This window comes from Octodon degus, unplaced genomic scaffold, assembly GCF_000260255.1.
Source record: "Octodon degus isolate 3935 unplaced genomic scaffold, OctDeg1.0 scaffold00087, whole genome shotgun sequence".
NCBI lineage: Eukaryota > Metazoa > Chordata > Mammalia > Rodentia > Octodontidae > Octodon > Octodon degus.
This window is the reverse complement of record NW_004524663.1, coordinates 9,789,943-9,817,562: the sequence shown is the minus strand read 5'-3', so window position 1 is coordinate 9,817,562 and position 27,620 is coordinate 9,789,943. Positions and strand designations below refer to the sequence as shown.

The window sequence follows — 27,620 nt, the reverse complement described above, 5'->3', positions numbered from 1 at the left end:
GCCCCATAAAGACTCAATTTGTATTTAGATTTTTCCAGACACTGTAAATTTGCCATGACTGACCCTTTATTTTTCCTGTTGTCATAATATTTATGGCTGTGTAATATTCCACCGAGAGACCACTTGACTGTTCCTTGTATTGGATGTTTACATTATTTTAAAGAGCACTTTTTTTACTCAACCTGCTGTAACTATCTTTGCACAATGCACCCTTTCTTTATTGGAATGTTTCCTTAAAATTATTTAGGAAGTAAGATGAGTGACGACAATGAACATCTGTGCGACTTGTTCAGGCTTCTATGGTTTCTAAAGCATTTTGTGATTTTTCCCGTGGAGGAGGAGTAGCTGCGGCCACCGGGACCTACTGGTGCTACACTGGCGGGAGGCTCCTCCGTGCTTAGTGCAACTGGAAACGGTTCTCAGCTGAGTATGCTGAGCGATCTCCACCAGAACACTGGACCTAGGGCTGGGGAGATGGCTCAGTAGAATAAGCGCTCCCCTGGCAAGCTCAGGGGTCTGTGTTCGATCCCCGGTTTTGCCTGGCAATGAGACATTTTAGGTAGCCTTCCCTGGAGGGATTTTTTTTCAGGTTAGTATTGTTTTGTTTAATAATTTGGGGCCTAAGAACGTAGGAAACGAGTTAAATTTAAATAAATTAAATTTTATTTTAGATAAGATAGCATCTAAAGATGCCTTTCATAGAGCAGGGGCTCGACACTATTTGTGAATAAATGACATGTCGAGGGAAACTAGTTAACAATCATGTTGAAGTGAATCATTTTGCTTGTGTGGAAATTCTACTCTTCTGCTTGACATTTCAGATATTTTTCCACCCAGGTTTTCTTAAAATTCGCTTTGCTTCTACAGTTCACTCTTCACAGCCAATATTTGCAAATACTGTAACAAAAAACTGTTTAAACATAAAAACAAATATTCAATCTGTCACATCTCAACCCTTGTGGAAGAGGGAAATACTTCCTAAAAGTGGGAATTCTGAGGATTAGAAACACTTTGGAGCTGAACTGATTTAAAAACTCAAAACTTTAATAAGTGAAGGAGACAAAGGGACACAAACCACAGACATGTTTAGTGCATGAGGTCGGAAGTCTCCTTCTCACCTTCAAAACAAAAGGTTTCCCCTGGGTCTTTTTTGTTTTTTCTTTCTTGCTTCTTCTTTTTTTTTTTTTGACAACCACGTCAAGTTTTCCTGGCGGTGGCCGGGGAGCAGCGCTCCAGCTATTAATCTGTGCGAGAACAGTGAACTTGGTCAGCGAAGCTCATTCGTCTCCAGCTGTCAACAAAGGCTCGCTTTACTAGGAACAATGACTACGCAGGTTTGCGCAGAGTGCTGTGTGCAAAATCGTTAATCAGTAAGCAGCCTGAGCCATATTCAACATCTCTTTTCCATCGTTATTTTGCTCTTTGGAGGCGATTGCTGCTTCTGTCATTTGGCAGCGTCTGAAAGAGAAATTCATCAGTATGCGGGGATGCGCTCTGCGGAGAGAGCTTGCCTCAGTCCTGTCGCTTTTTCCTCTTTTCCTTAATCGGTTTTCAGCAGCACACAGACCTGTTATTAGCGATGTTTTAGCACAGCAAAGTGATTACATGGTAATGATCTTGTTTTCCATCCAAGATGAAAGATTTTCCCAGCGTTGGGAATACTTCACTGCCCTTTAGCGTGTGCCTTTTCACACACTTACACGTGGGTTCACATACGCTCTCGCGCATTCACACTCACAGAGGGCCTTAGTTACAAGAAGTACGGAAAGGAGGACTCGGCCATGGGGAAGGGTGCTTGCCTCGAGCCAGTAGGAATAACTGGGAGGCGAATGAATTCTTCTGCTCTGTTTGGCACTTAGCAAAAGGACTGAATCACTGTCAGAAACCCTCTGAGCCCAATCCCAGCCTGGCTGAGTGACTGAGACGAAGCTGTTAGAAACTGGAAGCTGATGAAAGTCTCAACTGGAGTTCAGAGCAGTGCACACACGTGCGTCTTCTCCCTGTGCTCACTCCAGCTTTGCCCATACACTGACTCCCATCGCATATTTATTCAGGCTGACAGGTGCAGCTTTCCAGGCCTAACTGATGCCTTGGAGTGAGGGCAGTGGTGCTCCTGTGAGTCCTGACTCCGGGGTCTTGGTGCAGGTTGAAGAGCTGGATTCCTTTGAAATGGTGGAGAGACTGTGGTCAGGGCCAGCACATGTTCACGTACCGATAGCTTGCTATGCGTTGTCCTCTCAGTGTGTGCTGGGTGCGGCTGGGCATCCAGTTTAAGGAGCGTCTCACTTAGACCTTAACAGTGCAGTGGGGTCACAAGTCCTGCTGAAGTTGGCATGGCCAGTGAGTGGCAGATAATTGAGTCTCGAGAACCACATTCACACCCTCCCATGCCCTGCCATGATGTCTTGTCGCTGGGACCCCATTTCTGAAAAGTTAAGTATATAGAAGGAAGAAGGTTGGCAGAAGATCTCCTTAGTTTGGAGAGCAGGAGTACTGTTAAAGATCTGATGTACTAATCATTAGCTAAATGGTTTGCAGTGAGTGGTTCAGCTGTGGTGACTTTAATGTAAGTTCTTTGAATTTGAAAGGTGAGGTGTGAGGGTTTGTGTAGCTGAACCACAATAGTGATGCCACATCTTAGAGCCAAGAGTCTTTTAAAATACTCTAGGGAGCACCCCTTGAGCCCTGCATATTCACTGAACAGCATCCCTGAGCAAAAGTTGGAGGGATCGAGACAGTTTGGGATGAACAGACCAAATAGAACCCGAGCAGGCCCACAAGGGGCCAGTCCTGGTACAAAGTCCAGGCCTGTTACGAGGGGCACTGGCAGTCTTAGATGTCTATAGTGACACTGGCTGGCAGTGACTTTGGGCACTTGGATGGAAATTGTGACAAGAGGAGCTGCAGTTCACTACAAGAGCACCAGGAAGTCACCTTCTCTGCCATGTTCACAGATTGAAGACAGCATGGGAATTCTTTCTCTTTGAAAAAGGCAGCACCTGTTTGTGTAAGTAGTGCCGAAATTATAGTAGTTGACCAGTGGAGCTTTTCCTTCTTGCTAATACATTCGTTACTGTCATGTGGTGACAGCCATGGTGGCAGTGGTCCCCTTGGGAGTGCAGTAGTTGATGATACTCTGGAGTTGGAAAGAAACTGGCCCAAAGTAAGAATTATTTTGCTTTCCCTCCTTCTACCCAAAGTACTCTGTGGTTGACAGGCTGCTCTCTGGGATGGCCGAAGGTGCCTGGGTGATTGTGACCTCTCACTTTGTGTGTGTGTGTGTGTGTGTGTGTGTGTGTGTGTGTGTGTGTGTATGTGTGTGTATTACGAAGAATCAAATCCAGCTATTTCCCCAGCCCTTTTTGTACTTTTTCATTTTGATGTAGGATAGGGTCTTGCTAAGTCACTGTATTGCCCAGGCTGGGCTTAAAACTCACAATCCTCCTGCCTCAGCCTTCCAGAGTGCTGCAGCTGCTGCTACACCCTGCTGACCTAACACTTAGTTACTTCTTAATAATAAATAAATAAGTAAATATATATATATATATATGTATTATATTAGGGGTCTACAGGGTCTCACTGCGTAGATTGGACTCATAATGATCTTCCTGTGTTCAATCTCCCAAGTGTTGCTGGCCACCATTCCCAGTCACTCTCTCAGACTGCCCTGGGGCCGGGGCCTGCACTGCATGCCGGGGATTAAACCTCTGCCGTTGCATCTACCTAAGCAGGCACTTTAATCCACTGAGCGATTTGGTGGGCCCTTAATACTGAATATTTAGGTGCAGGGGCCTGGGGTTTGATCCGTAGGCCTGCTGTGCCACCCCCGCTCCTGGGGTGCACTGAGCTGGCAATTGAGACTGGGTGCGGTGGCACACACCTGTAATCCCAGCTCTTGGGAGGCTGTGAACAGGCAGACCACTATGAGTCTGATCTAGTAGTGAGACCCTGAACACTCTGTAGGCCCTTCCCTAAAATGCAGAAAACAAGCTAAGGGAAATTTTAGGAGGGAAAACAGTAACATGGGCAATTTCTTAGTTTTAATGCTTTATAAAAAGGCTTTCCTAGTTTTTGTTGTCTGATATGGCGACTCCAAGAAGCGTATAGTAGTTGCTTGGTAGTCATCTGCCTGTTGCTACAGAACGTGTATCAAGTTTAGGCAATTTCTTGTATAGTACCCTCCGAACAAACTACTAAATTACACATTATGTATTATCCGCTTAAAGTAAGGCAAGGGCGTCCAGAGCAGCAGGCACAGTGCAGCGTAGCACAGTAAGCAAATGGCAGAGTGGGATAAGAACCTTAGTGCTGTTTGTGCATGTGATGCTTTGAGTGGTGAAACGGGGAGCTACATACATTTACACAAGCCTTTTAAGATGCTATAATTTTTCCCTTGATTTCTGGTAACTGCGAATGAGGACTGTGTGTGAGTGTTGCCTACTGTTGAGCAGAGACAAGGCCTTTGACAGGAACCTGCGGCAATGCAAAGGTCCGTGGCCAGCTCTGTCCCAGGCTTTTTCCTAGGCCCACTAGATGTATGTCCTTTATTATGTTCCCTGCATGGTCTGTGAATGTCAGCCTTCACGTTTGGATGTCTGGGAACATCCTTATACAGTGCTACCTTTCTTCTTCTTCTTGTATTTTAGGGAAGGTTCTGCAAGGTGTTTAGGGTCTCACTACTAGATCAGACTCATAGTGATCCGCCTGTTTACAGCCTCCCAAGAACTGGGATTTCAGGCGCATGCCACCATGCCCAGTCTCAATTGCTGGCTCAGCGCACCCTAGGGACGGAGCCGGCCTGGCAGGCCCAGGGATCAAACCCCTGGACCCTGCGCCTGCTTGCAGGTGCTTTAATCCGCTGAGCTATTAGGCTGGCCCTAGCACTTCCTTGATGATTGAGTGATACTTTTGTTAGGCACAAAATTCTTTTTTTTTTTTTAGGGGGCATAAAATTCTTGACTGATAGCTATCTTTCTGAGCACTTTGAAGATTTTATTGTCATTGGCCTTTTCTTTTTGCTTTTAAGAAATTTATAAACCTTCTAACTGTAATTTCTCTGAGAGTTTTTGTTCTTTGCATGATTTTCTGCTGCATGACAGTGTGTTTAGGTGTGAATGTAGCTTTCTTTATCCCAGGCAAGCTTTCAGCTTTTTCCTGTCCCCAGTTCTGGTACAACTCTCCAAATATTCCACCTTTCTAGTTTCCTCCATTCTTTTTTTCTCCCCTGAAATTATCATTTGATATATATTGCAGCTTGTCAATATAGCTTCCAAATCTCTTAATTGAGCCTGAGATTTAAAGATTATTTGTTTGCAACTTCCTTCTAAATGAAGTAGGATATCTCCCTAACATAATCTTCTTAATTACTATTTTTTAATGTGTCAAACAGATATTAACCCATTTTTTGAGGTTCTTGTAGTTTTGTTAATTACGCTGTTATGTTCCCAAATTTTTGCCTCTTTTTAATATGCACCTGTACTTTGCTTTTTTTTTTTATTCTCATAAATTTGACTTCTTTACCTTCTTTATAATGATTAGTTCTTTCTTCCTGAATTTCATTAATCATCCTAAACATGTTTAAAGTTTTTGTCTGACTATTCTATGAAATTAATTTCATTTGGGCTGAATTCGTAACTTGATGGTTGATTTGACTTGCCTAGAATTCAGTTCTTTCATATGTTTTGGAATTTTAGTTTGTGGGCTTTTTTTGAATGTGAGAAATTCCTGCTTTTTTGTTTTGTTTCTTCCTCTCTATCCCTCTCCTTGACTAATACTTTTGTGGTTATGTAGTTTCTTTCACCTGGTGCCCCTGGCCCAGTGGAGAGCTGAGAACCATAGTGGTGCCTGGTGTTTCCTTGCTCTGAGATAGTTTGGGCGCTGACCCAGCCATGAAGCAAGCCAGGCGCCCTGGCCCACCTCCTCCTTGAAGGTGTCTTCCTCTTTCTCTAAGGCCACGGTTGCTCATCGACCTGGAGCCTTTGACAGTTGGGCCTCTATCTACTGTTTTGTGCAGCTTCTTTTGCAGATGTGTTCGAATTTGGCTATTTGCAGAAGAGGAAGGGTAATCTCTCTTGGTCTTTGGCTTTAAGTACAAAGTTGAACTGAACTGTTTAGTGTGTGTCAGTTTAGATCTGTGTATCCTTTACAAGGCCGGTTTTCTACCTTTTGCCTGTTTCTGACCTAAGATCCTGGACTTCTTTACCTTCAGCCCTATTTTCTGTGTTTTTTGGTTTCATACCCAGTAGAGATCCAGCTTGCCTTTAAAGCTGATACTACTCCTTGGTTTTTGCTTCTGAAAATTAAAATTTTAAAATGTCAAAATTTATGTTTGGATCAGAGAGATGGTTACTGAATTTGGGCTTATAGGGCTGACTTCTCTGGCTCCTACTGTTCTCATTTTCTTCCAGGTTCTTCCCCAGGAATGCTGAGTTGCTGTTGTAGTGCAGCCTGCTTGTGCTTCTTTCTCCTGCAGAATTGCTTCAGAAATTAAGGGATTTAGTTTCTTCCTGGTATTAGAGTGATTGAGTAATATTCAGAATAAATTTCAGAGCTCCGCCTTCAGTGTAAATGTCAGCGTTATCTCAAGTTAGGGAGAATAATATTAAGAAATAAGTAAGTTTACAGAAATTATTTTTGTGAATCAGTTTTCAGGAGATGTGACATTTGATATATGTACTCAAGTATAAAGGTCTACTTAGCTCTCCTGTATGTTGTTATGAGTTAGCTGAAAAACCATGACTTATGTTTTCCTTCTTTATTTTTTTTAAATAAGAAGGGATAGTGTAATAGAAACTTCCTATCAAAGCTGTTTAGAAAAGCAAATATTAATAAAGTTGGAAATATTTTATTTATCTTTTTTACATCTTAATAAATCCAGAAAGGCAGAGAACATCCATGCTTTAGGACACTTTTAAACATGCCTGAAGAAAGTTCAGGGTAGCTTTGGGATGCAAAAGCTTCTGCAGTCCTCCTGTAAACCCTACCAGAGGCCTCCTGCTGTGCTCCTGTCTTTCCAGTGCTCTTTTGCTCTTACCCTGAAATCTGGTGGCTGGTCGCAATAATCAGTGAAAGCTATCTTACCACTTCTGATGACCAGTGAAAGTTAGATATCTTGACATTATTTCGTCATAGCTTGGTACTTGGCTACTCTGAAACTTGTCTGATCTGATACTGGATAAATTTTCATGTGAATATTGTGTCCTGTTGCTTTGCATTTGCTTGTTGTACCACACACAAGCTAGACCTTGCCCGTGTTCGTTGCTTGTGACTTGCTATGCTTTCCAGCCATAGTGACTTTCAGAATCAATGTTAATATCAACTATTGCATTACAAATTACTACTCATTTTAAATTATTCTTTAAGAATTAGGGGTATGTGCATGTTGTAGAATTTTTACACTAAGTAAAACAAGCGCAGAGAATGTCTTCTTTCAAGGCCTTACACTTGTGCTTGTGTGTGCACCCTTACATATCTGTCGCCTTTTAAAAAATAGTCATACATCCATGTACCTCATTCTGAAGTTGTGTTTTCTTAGACCTCATCATTTATTCTTGAGCTCATTCTGTATCAGTCTATACAAAACCCTGTTGTGATTTTGTTTTCTACATTCAGTTAACTATTGCTAGATTCTTGTACTCAACCAACCATCAAGTGGGAAATGAAAATGCCCATGATATGTTGGTTGTATTTTAGAGCAGACTGAACTGTCCTTAGGTGGCTCTCTTAGTGGGTGGATGTGGGAACTTTACATTCAGGAAGGTAACAGAGCGGAGTTTCACTGTGGAAGTTAGTTCAGGAGCCGGCACTTCAGTTCTGTGTTTTCAACAATAGGTGGCACCAGCAATTTCTGTATTGGGGCTGTATGGCAAGGGGAAGCATCATCATTTGATCATTTTTCATTTCATATCGTTGTATTCACAGATTATTAAGAGCAAAGATGTGTTTACCTGAGAGCCTGGAGGCTTGCCCGTGCTCGCATACATTCAGAGAGGATTAAGAAGCTCTTTGTAGACAGCTACCTGTAACACGATGCTGCGTCTCTTTCCTTGCCCAGCTTATATTTATAGCAGTCATCTAGTGAGCCCAGACATTTAGTTAGCACATTACTAATTACGAGCATGATTTTTTATATGCATGTATACATATACATGAAATAGAGTTTTGCAGATTTATCTTTTGAGATTGATCTTGGTGGAACTACTCAGCTTTATCTGCATATGAGTGAATTTATATTGCACTGAGAAGTTGGGCACTCTGGGGCTTAACCTGTCCTCCTCAAATTGACAACTCTCCATCTCTGTCTGCCACCCCTGTGCTGCCTGCCACTTGTGCCTGGACATCCATCAATCTTTAAAACTCAGTGTTTAAAACTAAATGTATCGTTAGTATCCAGAGAGCAGGGCCCTTCTGTTTTTCTATTTCCACCTTAAAATTCTCCCCACCAATTTCTAATTTGTTTTTCCAAACCATTTCCTTTGTTTCTGTTCCCTGGCAATAAAAGGTATTGATGGCCTCATAAGTAGGCGATTATCCTGACCACTCCTCTTTTGTTCCTGTTAAGTATGGAGAAAATAATTTTCTTGCACTGGAGATGGAAAATTGATAATGTGGTCCTCAACAAGCTTTTGCAAATTAATCATGTATAAATCCCCAAAACTGTGTGATCTTAAGTAAATTTCTATGAAAACACCTTCTTATATTACTGTCCCTCTGCATACATTCTGAGTTCATGGACAGACCCTGGAAATTGGGACATGAAGGAAGGTTTCGTGTTCCTTAACAGTGTTGATTTTTAATTGAATTGTCATTACTTCTTGTTTTCCTTCCTGAAAGGGCCTTGTGTTTTCTTGGCTTTCATCTGACTTGATGCTTTATGTTCATCCCATGTGGATACCTGCAAATTTTTGTCTTCACAGAACCTTTTGATCCTATAGAAGTCCCAAGAAGGACTATGGTAGATCTTTATGCCAACCTCTTACAAAATCTTGGGCTTTTCAAGTCTTCCTTTGTGTTCTGTAAGTCAGTGCTTGACTTTTTAGAGTTACTGACTTCTTCAGCCATTTGAGTTATTGTTTGAGTCAATGATAAGAAAGTCATCACCAGAGAACACACTTAGAATTATGAATATTTTCTGTGCCCAAAACTTCTGACTGATCTGCTTGCTCTTTTGCCATTGTGTTACGGCACATCTCCACAATAAAGACGATTGATCCTGTGCTAGAATTGCTGCCTCTTTTGCTTCCACGTTTTGGTGGTTTTCCCTAATTTCATATTCAAAACCATCATTATCTAGGCCTGCCTTGTTTTTTTAAAAATTGGTAACATAACATGATCCATTTTTGGGAGTCTAGCAAATTCTGTCCTTTCTGAGGCCAGGGAAGATCACCTTTCTCAAATATTACAGAGAGGAGGAGGAAATAGCAGAGTGCTTGGTGGGGCTTCCATCTGCTCAAGAAAGAGAGCTGACTCCAGGAACTGCTTTTGCATACTTCCCATCAGATGAGCCCAGGGACGACCCTACTGTGCCGTCCTCTGGCATCTTTGCAGGCCTAGTCCCATACTGACCTACTGTTGGTTAGGAGACTTGTTTCTAACTTCCAAGGATATTCCTTGTTCTCACTGGATTTCCATCTGCACGTGGTAGAGTCTAGCTTTGTACTTCTTAAAGATGAATAATTCTAATTCCTTTAAAACTACATGTTGATTTTCTAGGGATTTATTTTAAGCTAATTAGCAATAATAGTCATTGCTTCCCGAGGTCATTGTATGAGCTGGACACTTCATATTCATTGTCTCTTTGGTCCTTGTCCACAGCTCTGAGTGGTAAATCCTGTGACTCCTACCCATTTGATAGTGGAGGAAACCAACATGCAGGAGAGTTAAGTAATTTGCTTTAAGGTCACACAGATAAGAAGTAGCCAGACCGAGGAGACTTGGCTCTTCTCTTCCTATCTCACTATCTCTAAACTTTGAAGCAGTGCTATAAAGTCCTGTTTCATAAACAAGCAGGACGCCATGCAATTTTCTTATCTCCAGCCCAGCTTGGCTCTTTCTTACTGTTTTACTCCCCATGATGCCTGGACAGGTTATTCCTGTGAGATTGAGGTCCAGTCCGGGCAAAGCACCCTTTACCCTTCTCTAGGAAAAGAGCTAATTATATTGTCCTGTTTGAGTTGTATAAGTTCTCTGCTGTTAATTTCTTCTTTTATTCAACACACATTTATTCTAATAAGCATGTGCTAAACACTGGCTATAAAATTGTTAGAAATACATACATAGGCCTGTCTCAATGAAATGTTATAGTTTTGGTGGGAAGAATGTAGGTTTTATGTAAGTGAGAAAAAAAAAGAATTAGCTAAGTAAAACACCAACTTACCTTAATTTTTATTGTCAAGATGTTGGAAAGGAGAATGAACTTGAGTATCCATCACAGATTTATTGAGAAAAGACATTTATATGACTGTATTTCTCTCATGGGTGGGAACCAGTAATTCAAAACAGTAAATGTTGAAACTGATTAAAGAAAAATAGTGAAATTCCTGGGTGATTTCATTGTGCTGGGACAGAACCAGTTACCCATACATTATATATTAGAAAATTGCAGTCAGTGTAACAAATACAATATTTCAGGTAGGTGGAGCTAATAAGTGTTTTTACCTAGAATGATGAGTTAGAAAATTTGTGGCTTGCTTTGACCTCCTTCATTTTCTCTGAAGAAATTAAAGCTCAGAAATCACACATGTAGTCTTGTCTTTACTTTCCAAAGTTATGACTCGTACAATGAATAGACTCTAGTTTATTCAAGGTCTCCAGAGTTCAAGTTGTCAACATTTCACCCTCTCCTACATTAGCAGTGTCACTGACTTGGAAATTAATACTATTTGAACTTCGTGCCTCCTTCCCTTGGATGTGGTCGGAGCACAGTGAGCTCTGATGAAGCAGCAGTTAGTTAGATCCTCTCTTCAGCCTGCCTTTTGTAGATTTCATCTTCTACTGCTCAGTGGTGTTACTGGGTCTAGTGACTCAAGAGTCAGTTTTACTTTGTGTAACTATTTCAGCAGACCACATTAAAGTATTTATGCTCCTTGTTAGGTTTCAGGAATGAGTTTTCTTAATGCCATCACTGAATTCCAATGGAAGAAATACATTACTCATGCATTTTCTAATGGTTGAAAAATTTTCCAGAGTCTTAGCCATCCAGTTCTCACTGTGAGGAGGCTCCATTGCCAAATAATGGTTGGTGTGATTTTGACTAGCAGCTTGATACTAAGAAAATCTAAATAAAACATTTGAGTTGGAGATCCTAGGCCAACAATTCAGTGAGTAAAATATATCAGAGAAAACCTTTCGTAGTTATAAAAAAAAAAAGGCCAGAGTTGAAGAAGGGAAAAACAAACCTTGACCTTGTCTTCTTAACTTATGAATTTTGTGTAGTAGAGAGAGTGCTTAACCTGTTAAGCCTTGATTTCATCAAGTATACAGGTGAGGACAGTCATAACTGTAGCTGCTCTAACTATCTGTTATGATTCTTGAGATATCTAATGAAATCACAAGTGTGAAACCCCAGTAGAAAAATACTAGGAAGATCTGTGTGACTGTTAAGGGTTTAAAAATACTTTAGTGATGATGGTGATACTCAAAAGTAACAATTTTTATCTACTAGTTTGACATTATTTTTATTTATTTTTTTTAATATTTTAGGGAAGGATCTATAGGGTGTTTAGGGTCTTACTACTGGATCGGACTCATAGTGATCTGCCTGTTTATAGCCTCCCAAGAGCTGGGGTTATAGGTGCATTCCATCATGCCCAGCCTCAGTTGCCAGTCTCAGCCTGCCCTGGGGGTGGAGCTGGGAGGGCAGGCCCGGGGATCAAACCCCTGGGCTCTGTACCTGCTTGCAGGAGCTTTAATCCACTGAGCTATTTGGCCGGCCTGGCATTATCATGTTTGTGGGTATTTGCTTACTTGTGACACTGTTGAAAAATGCAAGTTATTATTTTGCTGTTTGATATTAATGTCAGCAAATGAAGTAGATTGAAATACCACCTTTGTTTCCAAAAGGGTTAAAAGCATCTTTTAAAAATTAAGATGTGGGCTGAACAGATAGCTCAGTAGACTAAAGCGCTTGCTTCTGCAGAGCACAGGGGCTAGGTTGGATTCCTGGCATGCCGAGCCCTGCCCCTGGGGCATCCTGAGACTGTGATTGAGACTGGGCGTGGTGGCACGCACCTGTAATCCCAGTGCTTGGGAGGCTAAAAACAAGAGAATCACTGTGAGTACGATCTGTGTAGTGAGACTCTGTACACCCTGTCCTAAAAATTTAGATGACAGAAGATGATATACCACTAAGGCAACCAGAGAAAAGAAATTGGAAGGGAGCAAAGGGGAAAGTTAGGATCTCAAGGTGTCTCACTGAGGCCCTGATCCATTAGTCAAAGATGAGCCAGACATTTGACTCTGAGTTTCTCTGCAGCTCTGTGAATCGCGGTATCCATAAGATTAAATAGTAAAATGAGACTATTGCTAGTGTTGAGATGGAAGTATTTTTTCCTAGCGAGTCCTTCTAGAGACTACAGAGCATCCTCCAAAGCATCTTGGTGCTAGACAGTTCAGCGTGTTTTTGGGCTGCCTCTTCTCATTGGATGAAAAGTTGCTCAAAAATTCACCGATTGTTTGCAAGCGTCTATTTTGTTATAATCATGCTTAAAAGTACGTCAGAATTAGATGTAATTTAAGATCCTTTTGTTTCACAGATGAGGGAACCGAGATGTTCAAGAACTGAGTTAAAGCTTGGGGGTACCAGTGGGGCTTATGGATCTAAATACTTTGCTCTTAGCCAGGTCTTGGCCATCCTGATCACTTTGGTGGTCTTGGAATCAATACCATTTGTTACTTTGTGTATGTTTCTAATTATAAATTTAACAGTTTACTATTTTTTCTTCCTTCTATTGGCTGCAGAGTAGGAATCTATTGAATTTGATGGCATTTTCTCATATTTTTGTTTTGTTTTCACAATCTGAGCTACCTATAAGCCTACAAAATTGGATCTGAAATTTATAGAGAACAAATTTCCAACATTTATAACTACTATCTAGATTGCTTCTCTTCATAAACTATCGTCTATCATGAGAAAATGTTGAAAAAAATCAATATTTGAGCAAATATAAAATCTAATTAATTTTGAGGTATGGATAGAATTTTTAATAGTGGGTAGATGCCTGCAGGACTTGCAGGTTGGTTTCTGGAGCAAGGTTGTTTGCTCTCATCTGTGGCTGGTAACTTCAGCTATGCAGTTATTCAGGGGGTTCTTGGAGCATCTTGGAAATAAACTGCTGTCATTCATCAGGGAACTTAGAGCAGAGAATAAACCTGTGGCCCAAGTGCTAGAGAAAGGAAAGATGAGTCTTCTCAAATGTCAGGCAGTGGTTTCAAGAGGAAGTAGAAGGACTTAGCTCTTTGTAGAGTACTTGGCTGGGTCCCTGGAGGAAGTACACATGTAGGTTTTGAACTTGGAGGTCCTAGATCACAGAATGTACATATGAGAAGTGCTGGCTGTGAGGAGCCAGTGCCCAGCTCATTTACGAGGTTCAGTAACTTGCCCACAGTGACTCTGCTAGACCAGGGCTTGAGGCTTCTAAGCTGGAGCCATGTGCAGGGTTGGGGATCTGCCTTGTGGAGAGGTAGAGGAGGCACTGTGGATTGCAAATTTCTTCTTCCAGCTGTCTGTTTTTTTTAAAAATTTTATTTATTTCCTTATTTATTTGGGGCAGCGTCTCACTACATAGATGGAACTCGTAGTGATTCTCTTGTTCCAGCCTTCTCCGTGTTGGGATTACAGGCATGCGCCACCACGCTCAGTTTTAGTGGCTGGCCCAGTGGCACCACATTTGGTACTGGGAATTGAACCCAGGTCCTTGCACTTGCCAGGCAGGTGCTTAGGCCACCGAGCTATCTCCCCAGCCCAGCTGTCTGTTTTCTAATCTGTACAATTAACAATTAGAGTTAAGACCATCTCAAAGTATAAGCTGCATAAATACTAAAAGGGGTCCACTTTTGCATTGTAGGTGTAAAAGATGTAAGTATTCAAAAAGCGAAGTTGCTCTTTGTAGGGAAGATCCCAGCCTACCTGAAAAAGGTGTGTCTCCCTGTCCAGTTCCCCCAAAAGCATCAGTTGAAGGAGTAACCCCAAAGGCAACTAAGATTAAACAAGGCAGAAGCATAACCCATACTCCCTTTCCTGCTCAGTACAGCTTTGTGAATGAACACGTTGGCTCGAGAAATGGAACATTGCCTCTTTTTAATCTTACTGACAGCCAAATGAATTTGATGTCTTTTATCTCAAACATATGCACTTGCTAATCCAATTTTTAAGATATAAAACACACACTACATTTGAAAACTCCAATTGCTACTTCACAGTTAAAGAATACCACATTCGCCTTGACTCGGTACCTACTCAGACGTGGTTCGGGTGATGCTTTTCTTTAAAGCAGCACTGGTGTCTGACCTTGTCGACCAACTCCCGTCCTAAGGGGTTAAGCAGTTTCTTGGCTGGGTCTGTTTGTTTGTTGTAGGTAATGGCATTAAGATGATTCACAAAAGAAACAGCCAAGTAAACACAGGAGGAAATGGTGGCCCCGCTGGAAACACCTCATTGCTGCTGGTCCATTTTCCAGGTCCAAGATGAGTCAGTGCAGGGCTTTCTGGAAGCACTGAGTCATGAGAAACCTGATGCAGAGAAAAATTGTCTTTTCATTAAGTGAGTAGTGCGAGGAGGCCAGGTGGCTTTTGAGGGGTTGCTCAGGAGAAGAAGGAAGATATGCTTTGTCCTGGTGTCTGGTGAAGAAGTTCTAGTCCACAGTGACTAACGTCTGTACAGTGCTCAGTGTTTGCAAAGGGATGTCACACGTATCATCTCACCGACTCTGGGTGGAAAAAAGGGAGGGAGGGAGAGGTGCCTGGAACTGGCACTGGCAGCGAGAATGATGAAAACAGAGACATCTGGAGGTTCCTTTGGTGCCTGTGGCAATGTTCCAACTCTGTTTTCCCAGGAGCCGAAGTAGCTTTTTCCTCTTTCTCTTTCTGGATCTCTCCACAGGCAGCTGACCTAGGGTCCAGTCACTGTGGACTAGAATGCCAGACACTGGGACAAAGCATGTCTTCCTTCTTCTTCTCCTAAGCAACCCCCAAAATGCCACCTGGCCTCCTCGCACTACTCACTTAATGAAAAGACAATTTCTTCTCTGCATCAGATTTTTCATGACTCAGTCATAAGGGCTGGTACCTGGACTCTTTGAAAAAGGCTAGAGAGTGTCTAGGATTTGCTGTGTGGGTGGATCACCTGTGTCCAAACGACTGTTTTACATGGGAGATGGAGACATTGTGGCTTGGTCCCGGGCTCAGACTAGAGACAAGCTGTAGCCCAGCTGAAGTTATAGGTTACCTCGTCCAAGTGTGCTTGGGTAACCTCTGGGGTCTCTTTCAGGAGTTCTCAGAAGGCAGTTCCCAGCCCTGAGTCTTCTTACGTGTAAGGACTGAATATGCTGCCTTTTAGTCTTGTTTCCTTTCATCACAGGCTTGAGCCTCTTTTTCCTTTCGTTGGAGATGCACATAGTCCTCACTGCACCCATTTCTGCCCCTCGTATTTCCGTGTTCTCTTTGCTCCTGTCTCTTACAGTATGTTGTGCTGAAGGCAAGTAGTAGGTTTTCCCACCCATGTACTGGTGGTTCTTTCTTCAGATGTTCTTCCATGCCAAAGGAGGGTGGTGGGAAAGAAAAAAAATCAGTTTAGACACCTGAATCAAATCTAGAGAAATTTCAAAGCCTTGTTAATTTTTGTTTGTTTGTTTCTGTGTATTTGGTGCAGGATCTCACTGTGCAGCTCAGACTCGTAGTGACCCTCCTGTTTTCAGCCTCCCCAGTGCTGGGATTACAGGTGTGTGCCACCGTGCCTGGTCTCAGTGGCCGGCTCAGTGTACTTGGGGGGCAGGGCTGGCGTGTCATGTGGTGTTGGGGATTGAATCCTGGTCCCTGCGTTTGCCTAAGCAGGCGCTTAGTCTGCTGAGCTATCTTGCTGACCTACCTTGTCAGTCTATCTTTATGTTCTTATTCATATAAAGAAAATAGGAAAAATATTTTCCAGCTAATTCATGCACCTTGTACTCACACATGTGTTTTGCAAATGCCAAATAAAAAATATTTTTTCCTGTTTTCCTTTGTTACCTATATATTTTTGGTCACCTTTATCATTTTAAAATGACTTTGAAATTACAGGAAAAAATGTAAAAATAATATGAAGAATTCCCGTATATCTTAACCCATATGGCCTGTATTTTAACATGCTGCTTGATTCTTACCTATCATTTTCCCTCTTTGTTCTTCAGAAATGTCAAGAGTTTTGACCTACATTTGTTTCCTTGGTCATCTAAGAGTAACTTGTAGACATGTTGCTCTACATTTTGAACTACTACCTCAGCGCAAATGTCCTAGAAAAGAAATCTTTTTTTTTTTTTTCCTCCTTTACTGTTCAACCCAGAGTCACATGTTGTTGTTATAGCTCTTTAATCCTCTTTAGTCAGGAGTAGTTTCTGAGATGACTTAGCAGTTTTTTTTAAAAATGTAATTTAGTACAGGGTCTACAGAGTCTCACTATGTAGATCAGACTCGCAGTGTTTCTCCTGTTGTCAGCTTCCCAAGTGCTGGGGTTACAGGTGCGCGCCACCAGCTGGCCTAGTCTCAGTCATTGTGTCAGCATGCCCTGGGAGGCGGGGCGGCACAGCGTGCTGGGGATCGAACCCTGGTCACTGTGTCTGCCTAAGCAGGTGCTTTAGTCCGCTGAGCTGTGTGGCCGGCCCAACATAGCACTTTTGAAGAGCACTGCTTCCATTGCTGATGTTGCCCTGTGGTGAGGCAGTGAGGCCGGGCTGTGTGCTTTGGGCAGCGCTATCTCAGACATACTGAATGTGCACAGTGCAAAAGTCAGGAGGCGTCTGCTCGTGATGAGAGCTTCTGTTCCTTAGTCAAGGTACTACGTGCCAGGTTTCTCCACTCTTGAGTTAATTAATACATATTTTATATCCATGTGTTTATAAGTGAATAATAAGTTTTTGACTTGGAGCTATTGTGAGATTTTTAAAAATAGCCTATTCCTCATTAAACTTTACCGAATGCCTTTAGTTACAATGATTATTTTCTAACTCCATAATTTTGAAAAATCTTATTTTTATTTGTATAATACATATGAGCCTTTAATTTGTTTTTTATATCTATCCTCAAAATATCCCATATCTGGTTAGCAGCAGCCCCTGAATCCACTTAAAATGCCCATATTCTTCGTGTAACTCCTTACTTTTTGGCAGAACGAGATGTTCTGAGCTCATCCGCTGCTTTCTTGTGCTGGAATCAGCCATTTCCACAAAGGGCCATAGCTGCTTTGGGTGGGCGGGCAGTGAGTGGTATTTAGAAAGCAAGATCTGAATGGTAGATGTGCTAATTGCTACTGAGATATCATCGCTGTTTGGCTCTCAGCAGGGAGATGTACGGAACACTAAAAAATGAACATCACACACATTATACATACACAAGGATTTCTGTAATTATACATACACAAGGATTTCTGTATCTTTATATGCCTATGGTTAGCTTTATATACCTATGTATATAAGATATGTGCTATATATATATATATATATGTATACCTAGGCATATATATCTTTATATACCCTTGTATACCTATGCATATATAAGCTGAAAGATAAGAGTTTCCATCAGGGCCTCCAATTCTAATCCAGCACCACAGGTTTTTCTCGTTTTGTCCCTTTCCCTCTTTGTGTTCCCTTTTCTCCCAATGAGAGCCTTATTCCTGCTGATCTTGGTGTGTGCATTTTCTCTGTTTCCTAATCACGTGAATCGCCCCCAGCCCAGCATTCGTGCTGGACAGACCTCCACTTTGGTCCTGCTGCCTGTACTGACTGCACTAGCCACGACTACACCTCCCTTCATCTCAGTGGTGCTAACATGGGCTTTCAAAAGTCATTCGTCTATTTCTTCAGCAGGTGCTTCCAATACTGCTTTCTTTAGCTAAGGTCAGATTAGTGACTGGTGATTTTTATCCTTCTCCCTGCTCACAGGGGATCTGTGAAAGGTGACAGACATTTAAATATTCAAATGGAAGTTTAAAAGTGTTGAGTTTGCTCACATTTGTTGTGGGTTCAGTAGGTTAGTAGGGTATTTCAGGCCTTTTTGTGTCTTGATACGTGCCAAAGTGGTGGTATTGTGCTTTTCAGCACTTTAGGTGTGTTGACGTGCAAGTGTGTGGGTATTTGTTAATGTATATCAGGTAAATTGAGCATGATTTGTAGTGGCTGCAGTCATGGGTCTGGGGGTTTGGGTTGTTCAAGTTACCTTTTGTCTTTTTCCACTTGTTATGTAATAAGCTCTGGGTTAGAACATGGTACCCCAAAGCTGCTACATTAGTTTCAGGACCTAAATTTTGCTTTTATATCCTCTGTGTGCCTGCTGGCTAGGTCTGTGTGTCAGATTATGTCAGTGGCCACATGCAGGACAATGTAAGGTATCTCTCAGCAACTCACTGGTATGTCAGGTACAGAAATTCTGTATTAGCGGAGATTCTGCTTGACCTTGTTACCGGATTGTGACAAATTAGCTAGTTGATTGCGTTCTGCTTTTACATTATTTATTTTTTCATTGAGCACTTCCTTTTGAGTTTCTTCTTGCAGGCCGGGCTGTGTTGGACATAACAGAGACAGCGTGATTACCAACTTTTGTTCTCATGGAGCTCACATGGTAGGAGGGAAATAAAAAGACAAAGCAAAACCAAACAAAAGCAAAAACAGAGAATGGTTGTTTCAGATAGTTCTGTGCTCTATGCTGAAGATAGAGCCAGGAGAGTTTTTAAGGTGGGTTATGGTTGGCCATTATGTGTTATTTACATTTAATTTTAATTTTAGTTTATTTGATACAGGGTATCCCTACGTATTTCAGACTCGTAGTGATCCTCCTGTCTCAGTCACCCTGGGATGCAACTTGGGTCTTTGCGCTTGCCAGCAAGGTGCTTAGGCTGCTGAGCTATCTCCCCAGCCTATGATTTGCATTTGTACATTTTTAAAAATTGTATTTAGTACAGGGTCTACAGGGTCTCACTACACAGATTGGACTCATAGTGATCCTCTTGTTTTTAGCCTCCCAAGTGCTGGGATTATAGGTGCGCACCACCGTGCCCAGTCTCAGTCGCTATCTCGGTGAGCCCTGGGGGCGGGGCCTGCAGGGCACCCTGGGGATCAAACCCTGGTCCCTGAAGATTTGCATTTTTAAGAGACCAGTTTGGCTTGTATGTTGTGCATGGGTTTGGGAGTAGTGTTTTGAAAGACTAGGAGGAAAACAATGATGCTTTAAGACGTGCTGTTCAGCGTGGTAGCTGCTAGCCACTTCTGACTGCTTAAATTCAGCTCAAAATTACTTAACATTAGTCCTTCTCAGTTGCATTAGCCACATTCGGGGCACCATAGGACCACGTGGCTGGTCTCCATCCCAGCACGTCGCACCTATATTTAACATTGCCATCATTGTAAAATTTTTTCATCAGAATAGCTCTGGCTTAGACCATACTGGTTGTGTTAGAAGAAAGAAGAGAAAGGTGGGTGGGAAGAAATTTGGGAAATAGCACTGAAGACGTGCTGACTGATAGGATGCGGTAGAAGGGAAGAGACGTATTAGGATGACGTTAGGTTTCTGACCTGAGCAACTGGTTAGGTGGATGGGCGTCTTAGGCTGGGGAATCATGAGTTCTGTTAGACATATCTGCCATCTCTTTTAGAGCAGAATCTGGGTCAGTCTTAATGGAGGTAGCAGGAGAAGGGAAAGTCCATTTTGATGAGTTTTTCTGTCTCATAGCAGATACTGAATAAGTCCCATATGTGTGTAACTCTCATCTTGCTTTAATTTTAAAAGGACTATTATTGTCTGCTGGTTATTTTAATAAATACTATTTCATGCTGCTGCACAGTTTAATTCCAGAGAAAGCTCTTTGCTTATTTTTGTTTTGTTTGAATTTGTGATCTGAGGTGCCAGTTCAAAATAACCAGAAAATGAGGAGTTATCTTTGCTTAAGAGTTACTCAAGTGCAGTAGGCCTGGTGCCTCTGACCAGTAAATTAAAGCCTGCTTGACTTGCCTTTTTGGAAAGACAGTGTAGATGGGACATAAACTAGGACAGTGTAGATAAGGTATATTTTCTAAAAGAGTAACTGTGGGTGAGATGAAGGTGGTGCAGGTACTTGCTCTTAAACCAGGTACATTTTTAAGCTCCTTAACAGAGATGTGATACTTGGAGACACCGGCCCTTCTGCGGGTAGCATTCTGTATGCCAGTGGATGTACTTGACGTTCTTGAGAATATTTCTGCCAGTGTTGCCCTGTTTGGAAGGAGTCAGTTGCCTGTTAGGGCGAGAGAGCACGTAGTAATAGTTGTTGCAGGGGGATTTTTAACGCTACAGTGTTTTTATGGCTAATGATGTCTAACCAGGTGTGGGGTCTGAGCCAAGTGAATGAGTCTGTGTCTGTGCCTCGGCTTCTTCCTGGCACACTTTCAGAAGGGTGAAGGGTCCTGGTCACGGCCCTTAATGCATGAACCAGTCACCGTGACACCCCACCTCAGGCTTCTGAAGCTCTTTTAGTTGTTCTGTGGGACTGGGAGAGATCACAGAGGGGCTCACAGAAGCCAACTGGGTTGATGGTGGAAATGCGACCCTGTCTTTTGTTGGTTTCGTTCTGGCGTTACGCGGAACCATAGCTCCTGGTAGCTGCGAGCCCCTTTGAATGTTCACCATTAATGTACTGAGGTCTTCATTCTCTCATGATGTACAGATCAGATCGATTCCAATTTGCTGTTCAGGAGAAGAAAGGTTTTGATTTTAATATAAAGCATGTGACATTCCTTATTGGCTTGTCTCTTGTGGTGACAGACCCTTCCCCCACATCCCCACTTGACAGATAGAGGATGAGTATTTACAGATCTGTATCTATAATGAGAATAAACTCAGCAGGAAAATGTGAGAAGTTTTGAAATTTGAGTTCTAGGACTTTGAGTGAATTGGAAAGCACCGGCAAATTGGTCTAGAACTAAAAACAAAGAACCTGGTGTGCATCTCTGCGAATTTCTGTGTGGCAGCCAGACCTGGGCTCCCTCAGCTTTTTTCCGGAACCTTTGCTGCAGGTCCTTAAAGTCCAGTGAATTGGCCAATTCAACCCACATTTTCTTCCTGCATGGAATTAATTTAGAACTAAGGAAAAAAATTTCTGCCCTAGCATCTGTCTATTTAAATAGAAGGAAAAGTCAAAGACTTTTTTTTTAAAACAATCTTTTCTGAGCATATGTACTGAATTTATGTGGACATGATTTTCACAAACATTAGGAAGACCACAGTGAGATGCTGCAGCAAGCAACCGAGTCCAGCATCAAAAGAGTTAGATTTGAATAAAGAATTTCATTAAAACCACTTGATTTTTAAATTCTTGTGTATCTGTCCCTATGTTGCTGAACCATTTTTGAAAAGGATTTTGAAAACAACTGAGTTTGCATTTCTTTTAAAGACAGGCAAATACCAATCAAGTATTGTCATACTGTTAAAGAAGACAAACATTGAAAGCTGGAACACTACTTTGTAGTAACACAATGTTATGAGGACACTTTGAAGTGGTTAAATTATGCAGACATGTTTCAGAGTCTGGTGTTTTCAGTAGGTATTAGAAATGGAAGTTGATGATGGGAACATTCATTGCACAGAGATTGAATCATAGAAAGACGATTCCATGGCACAGATGCAAGCAGTGGCGTTATTGTGAAGCTCCAGGGTTTTTGGTGCTTGGAAAATATACTCAAAACAGTGGAAAATTCAGGAATCTTTTCTTAATAGAGTTGTAATAAGGCCAAGCAGATATTTTTCTTCACCATGCACCATAGAACTCCATAGAACTCACAATTGGCTTTAACAAAAGAAGTGAACTCCCTCTCCAACTTTCTTTTTTGTTACTGGGAATCAAAGTTCTGACCATATACTTGCTAGGCAGGCACCATGCCATTGAGCTGTATCCTGGTCTTTCTCCAACTTCTCAAAGTGAGTGTATATAGAACACATGCGTGTACATATGTGTACATAGAGACACACATACACAGAATCATTACAGCAAACATATGACCAGTGACCATTCCATGTAGTTTAGACGAGTTTTAATTGGAGATTGTTCTAGGTGAAGTTGGGAGGGTTTCTACATAGGTTTATTTGCTTTTATATGGATCCTCTCCTCCAAGGAAGAGGATGGAGGTAATCTCAAAATTTTTTGTTCTCATCTTTATGAAACTGCATTTTCAGTCTCTTTCCCCCGCTCTGTGAACCTGAATACAAATCAATTAATGCTGTGAGGACAAAGCCATCATTTTTACTCTCATGACTATAATGGGTTTTTCAAAGTTCAGAGCATGGTTCTGTTTGCTCTTACTGAAATCTCTTACACAGATGAGGTGGGCAAATATTTTTCAAGTCCAGGTAAGCCTGTGGGTGAGACTTCCCTTAGACAAATCATTAACATAAGGTATGTGCCATTGCTGAGCTTTAAGTGGCTTTTTTCCCCCAAGCTACAAAGTACACTTTATATTCTAACATATTTCCTGGCAACACAACTTGTAATCTCAATGGTGATAGATGCCCTGATAGCTAAGAATATTTGCTTTTACTTACGATATGAAATTATGAAATAGCCTAAGTCTTAGGGAAGAACACAGCATCCTTGGAGATTTTATGAGCAGAAAGAAGGTGACACGTAGCTCTTCTGAAGTTGTATTTGGCATTTTATATGCGGCTTCTCTTGTTTCTAGTGGGGGAGCTCATGGGTCTCTGTCCTGGGACTTTGCACAGCCCTGCAACTGAAGCAAGTGCTCAATAAATGTTGAGTGAGTTAGTGGAATAACAGAAGACACAGCTTGCAGGTGCGGAGTTTGATTGGCCACTGGTTCTGACTCGTGTGGTCACACCAAGTAACTCAGAAGATGGTTTTCCTTAAAGTTTGCAGCAATTTTCTGCATGCTGGGGTTCACTGATTGACACATTAATAGCTCTGAAATAGAATAGGGGTCAATTTTGCCACCTCATCCTTTCCATAAAAATGCATACTTTGAAAGCTTTTATGACAAGATGATCAGAGGGCAGAATTTATTTCTGAGCAGTCCTCCGACTCTGTTCAAGTTTGTTCCATTAACTTGCATCATGAGCTTTGTTTGATATGTGCTAGAACATAGCCTGTGCTGGGACCGCAGAAGCTCTGGGAAGTGCTGCTAGTGAGTTGAAGTGTCACCGAGACCACACGCTCCCTTCCATTACTGTCTCCTTAGTTCACCTTCTTAAGTAAGCCTCACAATCTGAAATTGTTGATTTTATTTTGTTAGTTCTTAAGGTTTTTTTGCTTACATGTTTACTTTCTGCCTTTCCTGTTAAAGCATAAGTTCTACAAAAACAGAGTATTTAATATCTAGATAAATCCTGGGGACACTGTGGGTACATGGTAAGTGTTTGTGGGGTGAATGAACAAAGAAATGGGTGAACAAAAGTATTAGTACTGAGATCCTGTGCAAATTACTCATTTAATAATTACCCATTTAATAACAAATATTTACCATATTCCTATTATTTGCCTTGTAGTCTTCTACATAGGATTCATAAAATCCATACTAGGATTTTAGTGATGAACAAAATACAGTACCCGTTGGTGCATGGGTGGTTCAGTGGTATAATTCTCTCTGGCTAAGATGTAGTACCCAAGTTTATAGTGCTTAGTGTTGGACTGTCCAATAAAATAATCACTACAAATATGTGATTATGGAAATTTAGATGTAAGCAAATCAAATTGAAGATTCATTTTATCAGTCACATCAACCATATTTCAGATGCTCCCATGTAGCTAATGGCTACCACACTAGAAAGTACAAATATAAACTATCTACAACATTGCATAAAGTTCTCTTGGATAGACTTTGTTTAGTGGTAAAACAGATTAACCAATGGGAATGTTAATGGCAGAAGAATTTAATAAATTCTGTGTAAAGGAAAAGAACATTTCACAGGGAAGATACAGGAGAAATGTGTGGCTAGATTGTCAGGAATGGCTTTTTGAAGAGCTTTAAAATGAGACAAATAATACCTACTGACTAAACAGGCAGAAGGGACAAAGGAATGTAGTTTTTAAGTCAGAGGAAATAGCTGGAGGAGAAAGGGAATGTAAGCCGTCTGTCTCTGTGACAAAATTTCTGCCTGGTGAAGGAAAGTCCTTCAGCCTAGGTAGGGCCATTTGTTTTAGGCCTGTGGCAGGACAGAACACTGTGGTGGAAATGCACTGGGCATAAAGCTGTTTATTTATGGTGCCCAAGAAGCAGACAGAGAACAAGAGCCAGATAAGGGGTAGGGCCCAGCTGTAATTCAGAAGGTCTCACTCCTGCAAATCAGTCCTGTCAACTGGGTCCCACCTCCAGTTTCCATTACCTCCCGATAATGCTATCAAATTATGATGTCCTCTTTGACATAAGCCACTGATGCAGGCAGAGTCCTCATGAGCAGGTCACCTTCTGAAGCTCTCACCTTTGAGCACATAAGACTTCAGAGGGACATTTTAGAGCTCTAGTGATACCTTGGTGCATGAATGTGGTCCTTTGCGCAATTATGATCACCAACTGAACTCAAGAACAAATTCAACTTTCCCCATAAGGTCAATATTGAGCCTAACTATTGAATTAGGTTCAGTTCTTGTTTAACTCAGTTTGTGACCAGATTGTAGGAAGATAAATTGGTGAACTGAGGTACAATCATACGTATAACAAGGAGTTAGAAATGAGTGTGTTGTGCCACACTAGCCCCCCCTGCAAGGCGCACTGAACCAGCGACAGAGTCTGCATGTGATGGTGCACTGTAATCCCAGTGCTGGGGAGGCTGAAAACAGGAGGATTACCTATCCAGTCTGCATCGCGAGACCCTATACCAAATACAAAAATCTAAAAGAAAAGAGAGAGAGTGTTAATGTGTTCAACTGCACAAGGTCCTGCTATTTATTCTGGGGCATAAATGAGAGTTGGATGGTATGTAGGAACAGGTCACTTCTCATGAAGGCAGGTTTTTGTTTTGTTTGGTCTTATGGAAGCCTTCTCAGCCCACACATTCCTTTAATGATCTCCTAATAGACTGTCCTACTTTTGACCTCCCTCCTTCTTCAGCAAACCCCACATTTGATGTGTTGCTATTCACTTGCCTAGAACAACACTTCATTGCCTCCCCATACCACTTAGGAGAAAGCTTAAAATCCTTAATTTGCTTCTGGGTATGCTGTGGTAGATCGCTTTACCCCTTTCTGAAGCTTCTGTTGCTCTTGTCTTACACCGTGACTCATTTGGCCAGATTAACATCAGTTCCTCAGGGTCTCAACACTCGTGCTTCTCTGCATGGAGAGGTGTTCATTTGCTGTTTTCCCTCCTTGTTTCCATATTTGCCTTTCTAGACCTAACCCAGCTTCTTCATTAGCTCCCAGTAACAACATCAAAGGGAGATGCCCCACTTTTGTGCCCCCCATTACAGTACATGTAACACTGTATTATTTGGCCTGCTTTTGTGGGAGTAACCTTCTATCCTGGAACTGCAAAGAACCAAATGTCTCAGTTCCCACTTTACTCTAAATATCCAGCATAGTGCCTGGCATAGGGACAGAGTTCAATGAGCATTTTCTTGATGAGTGAATGAATGTATCTCATGATCCATCCCCATTTCCAAGGTGTGAGATCAGTCAGTATGGTTCTGAAGGAAAATATGAACATCATAGTGGCCCAATAGAAGAAACCCTAAAATCTCAACTGGGAATGAAGAACAGAGATGGAAGTCATTCCATAAACAAAGAGTATCAGCGACCTTTATTTATTTTTATACTCAGTTGTTGGAAACTAAGGTGTAATGCGCATATGTTATCTAGCCACTTGAAGCCTACATTGTAATGATTTTTGGTAAATTTGCTAAATTGTGCAACTATTACTGTAATCCACTTGTAGAACATTTTTATTACCCCAATAAGATTCCTTCTGTGTGTTTAGCTCCAGGCAACCACTAATCTACTTTCTGTTTCTAAGGATTTGCCTTTTCTGGGGAATTTACTCACATTGAGTCATATAATATGTGATCCTTTGTGTCTGGGTTCTTTCACTTAGCAGATTTTTCTTAGGGTTTATCCATTTTGTAGTATACATTAACATCTCATTCTTTTTATTGTCGAATAATAATCCATTGTTTTGGGATACCACATTTTACTTATCCATTCATCAGTTAGTAGACATCTGGGTTGTTTCCATATATTATTATGAATAATGCAATTATAAACATTTGCATAAAAGTTTTCCAGCAAGTAAGTGCTTTCATTTCTCCTTGTTACATATCTAGAAAAGGGATTTCTGGGTAGATTTTTGTTTAACTGTTTAAGAAACTTCCCACTCTTTTCCAAAGTTGCTGTACCATTTTAGATTCCCACGAGCAATTTATGTGGAATAACCCTTGTTTTTGAGGGCAAGCTTAATCAATACTATACATACTCTTTTTTATTTAACTGCATTTGGTACAGGGCCTCACTACACAGCTTGGACTCATAGTGATCCTCCTATTTCCAGCTTCCCCAGCACTGGGATTACAGGCCTGCACCACCACACCCAGTCTCGGTGGCCAGGTCAGCGTGCCTGGGGGCAGGGCTGGCGTGGCATGTGGTGCTGGGGATTGAACCCTGGTCCCTGCACTTGCCTAAGCAGGCACTTAGTCCACCAAAGTATCTTGCTGGCCCTCATCCTCTTTTATACCATTATCAGGTTGTATGCTGGAAGGCAATACACCATTCTTAAAGATCAAGATGTGTACAATATGGATGAGATGGTGGTAAGCCTGGATGAGCTTTTTTCTGTACTGAAAAAGAACTTGCGACCCCCTCAGAGATACTTTTAGGAACCTTCTGGAAATCCCAGTGCCTATACACATTCCAGTGAGAATTCTACTTTGTAGGTCTTGTTAGAGGAGAGCCATGTGGCCTTTGAATTTATAAAAATCACATGGAATCCATAGAAACATGGATAAAGAATAGAGAGTGGATTTACACATTTAGAAAATTCTGAAATAGCCCATGGAACAATTTTTTATTTAGCACTTGCAGTGTGGACAGGATTAAGGTAATGCAGGTGGGACTTGGGTAACATAGATGGCTAAGGAATTCAAGCGTATCAGGGAGACCATTTAATACCTAGGAAATTGTAGCCATATCCTGCAAGATAAGGTGTTTTAAAATTTATAAGTGTGCTAGCAGCTCTGTACGAAGGACTGCCTGCTTTAGGGTTGGAGAAGGCTTCCTGCATGTGTGCAATTTAAGCTGGAAGAGGGAAAATGGCAGGTACTTCAACTGGGGTACAGCAGAATAGCAGGCAGTGGAATCGGCATTGGTGAGACCATGGGGACCTTGATTTGGGGAAGTGAAGCTCCATCAGACTAGGGAACTGATGGGGGTCTGCAGGCTCTCTCTTTCCTTGGACTAGCAAGATATTCAT

General features: G+C 41.6%; 1 protein-coding gene across 9 annotated transcripts in view; it reads left to right on the top strand.

The window, feature by feature from the left end:
* Nucleotides 1–27,620, top strand: part of Glis3 (GLIS family zinc finger 3) — a 445,783-nt gene that overhangs the window by 47,194 nt on the left and 370,969 nt on the right. The window contains exon 1 of one of the 9 annotated variants that reach the window (XM_023721943.1): nt 26,901–26,961. The exons of the other annotated variants lie outside the window; for them this stretch is intronic. Coding sequence (XP_023577711.1) covers nt 26,936–26,961 — 26 coding nt within the window. The 5' untranslated portion in view covers nt 26,901–26,935. Of the gene's footprint in view, nt 1–26,900; nt 26,962–27,620 lie in introns of those variants that run through there. 9 annotated transcript variants of the gene reach the window in all.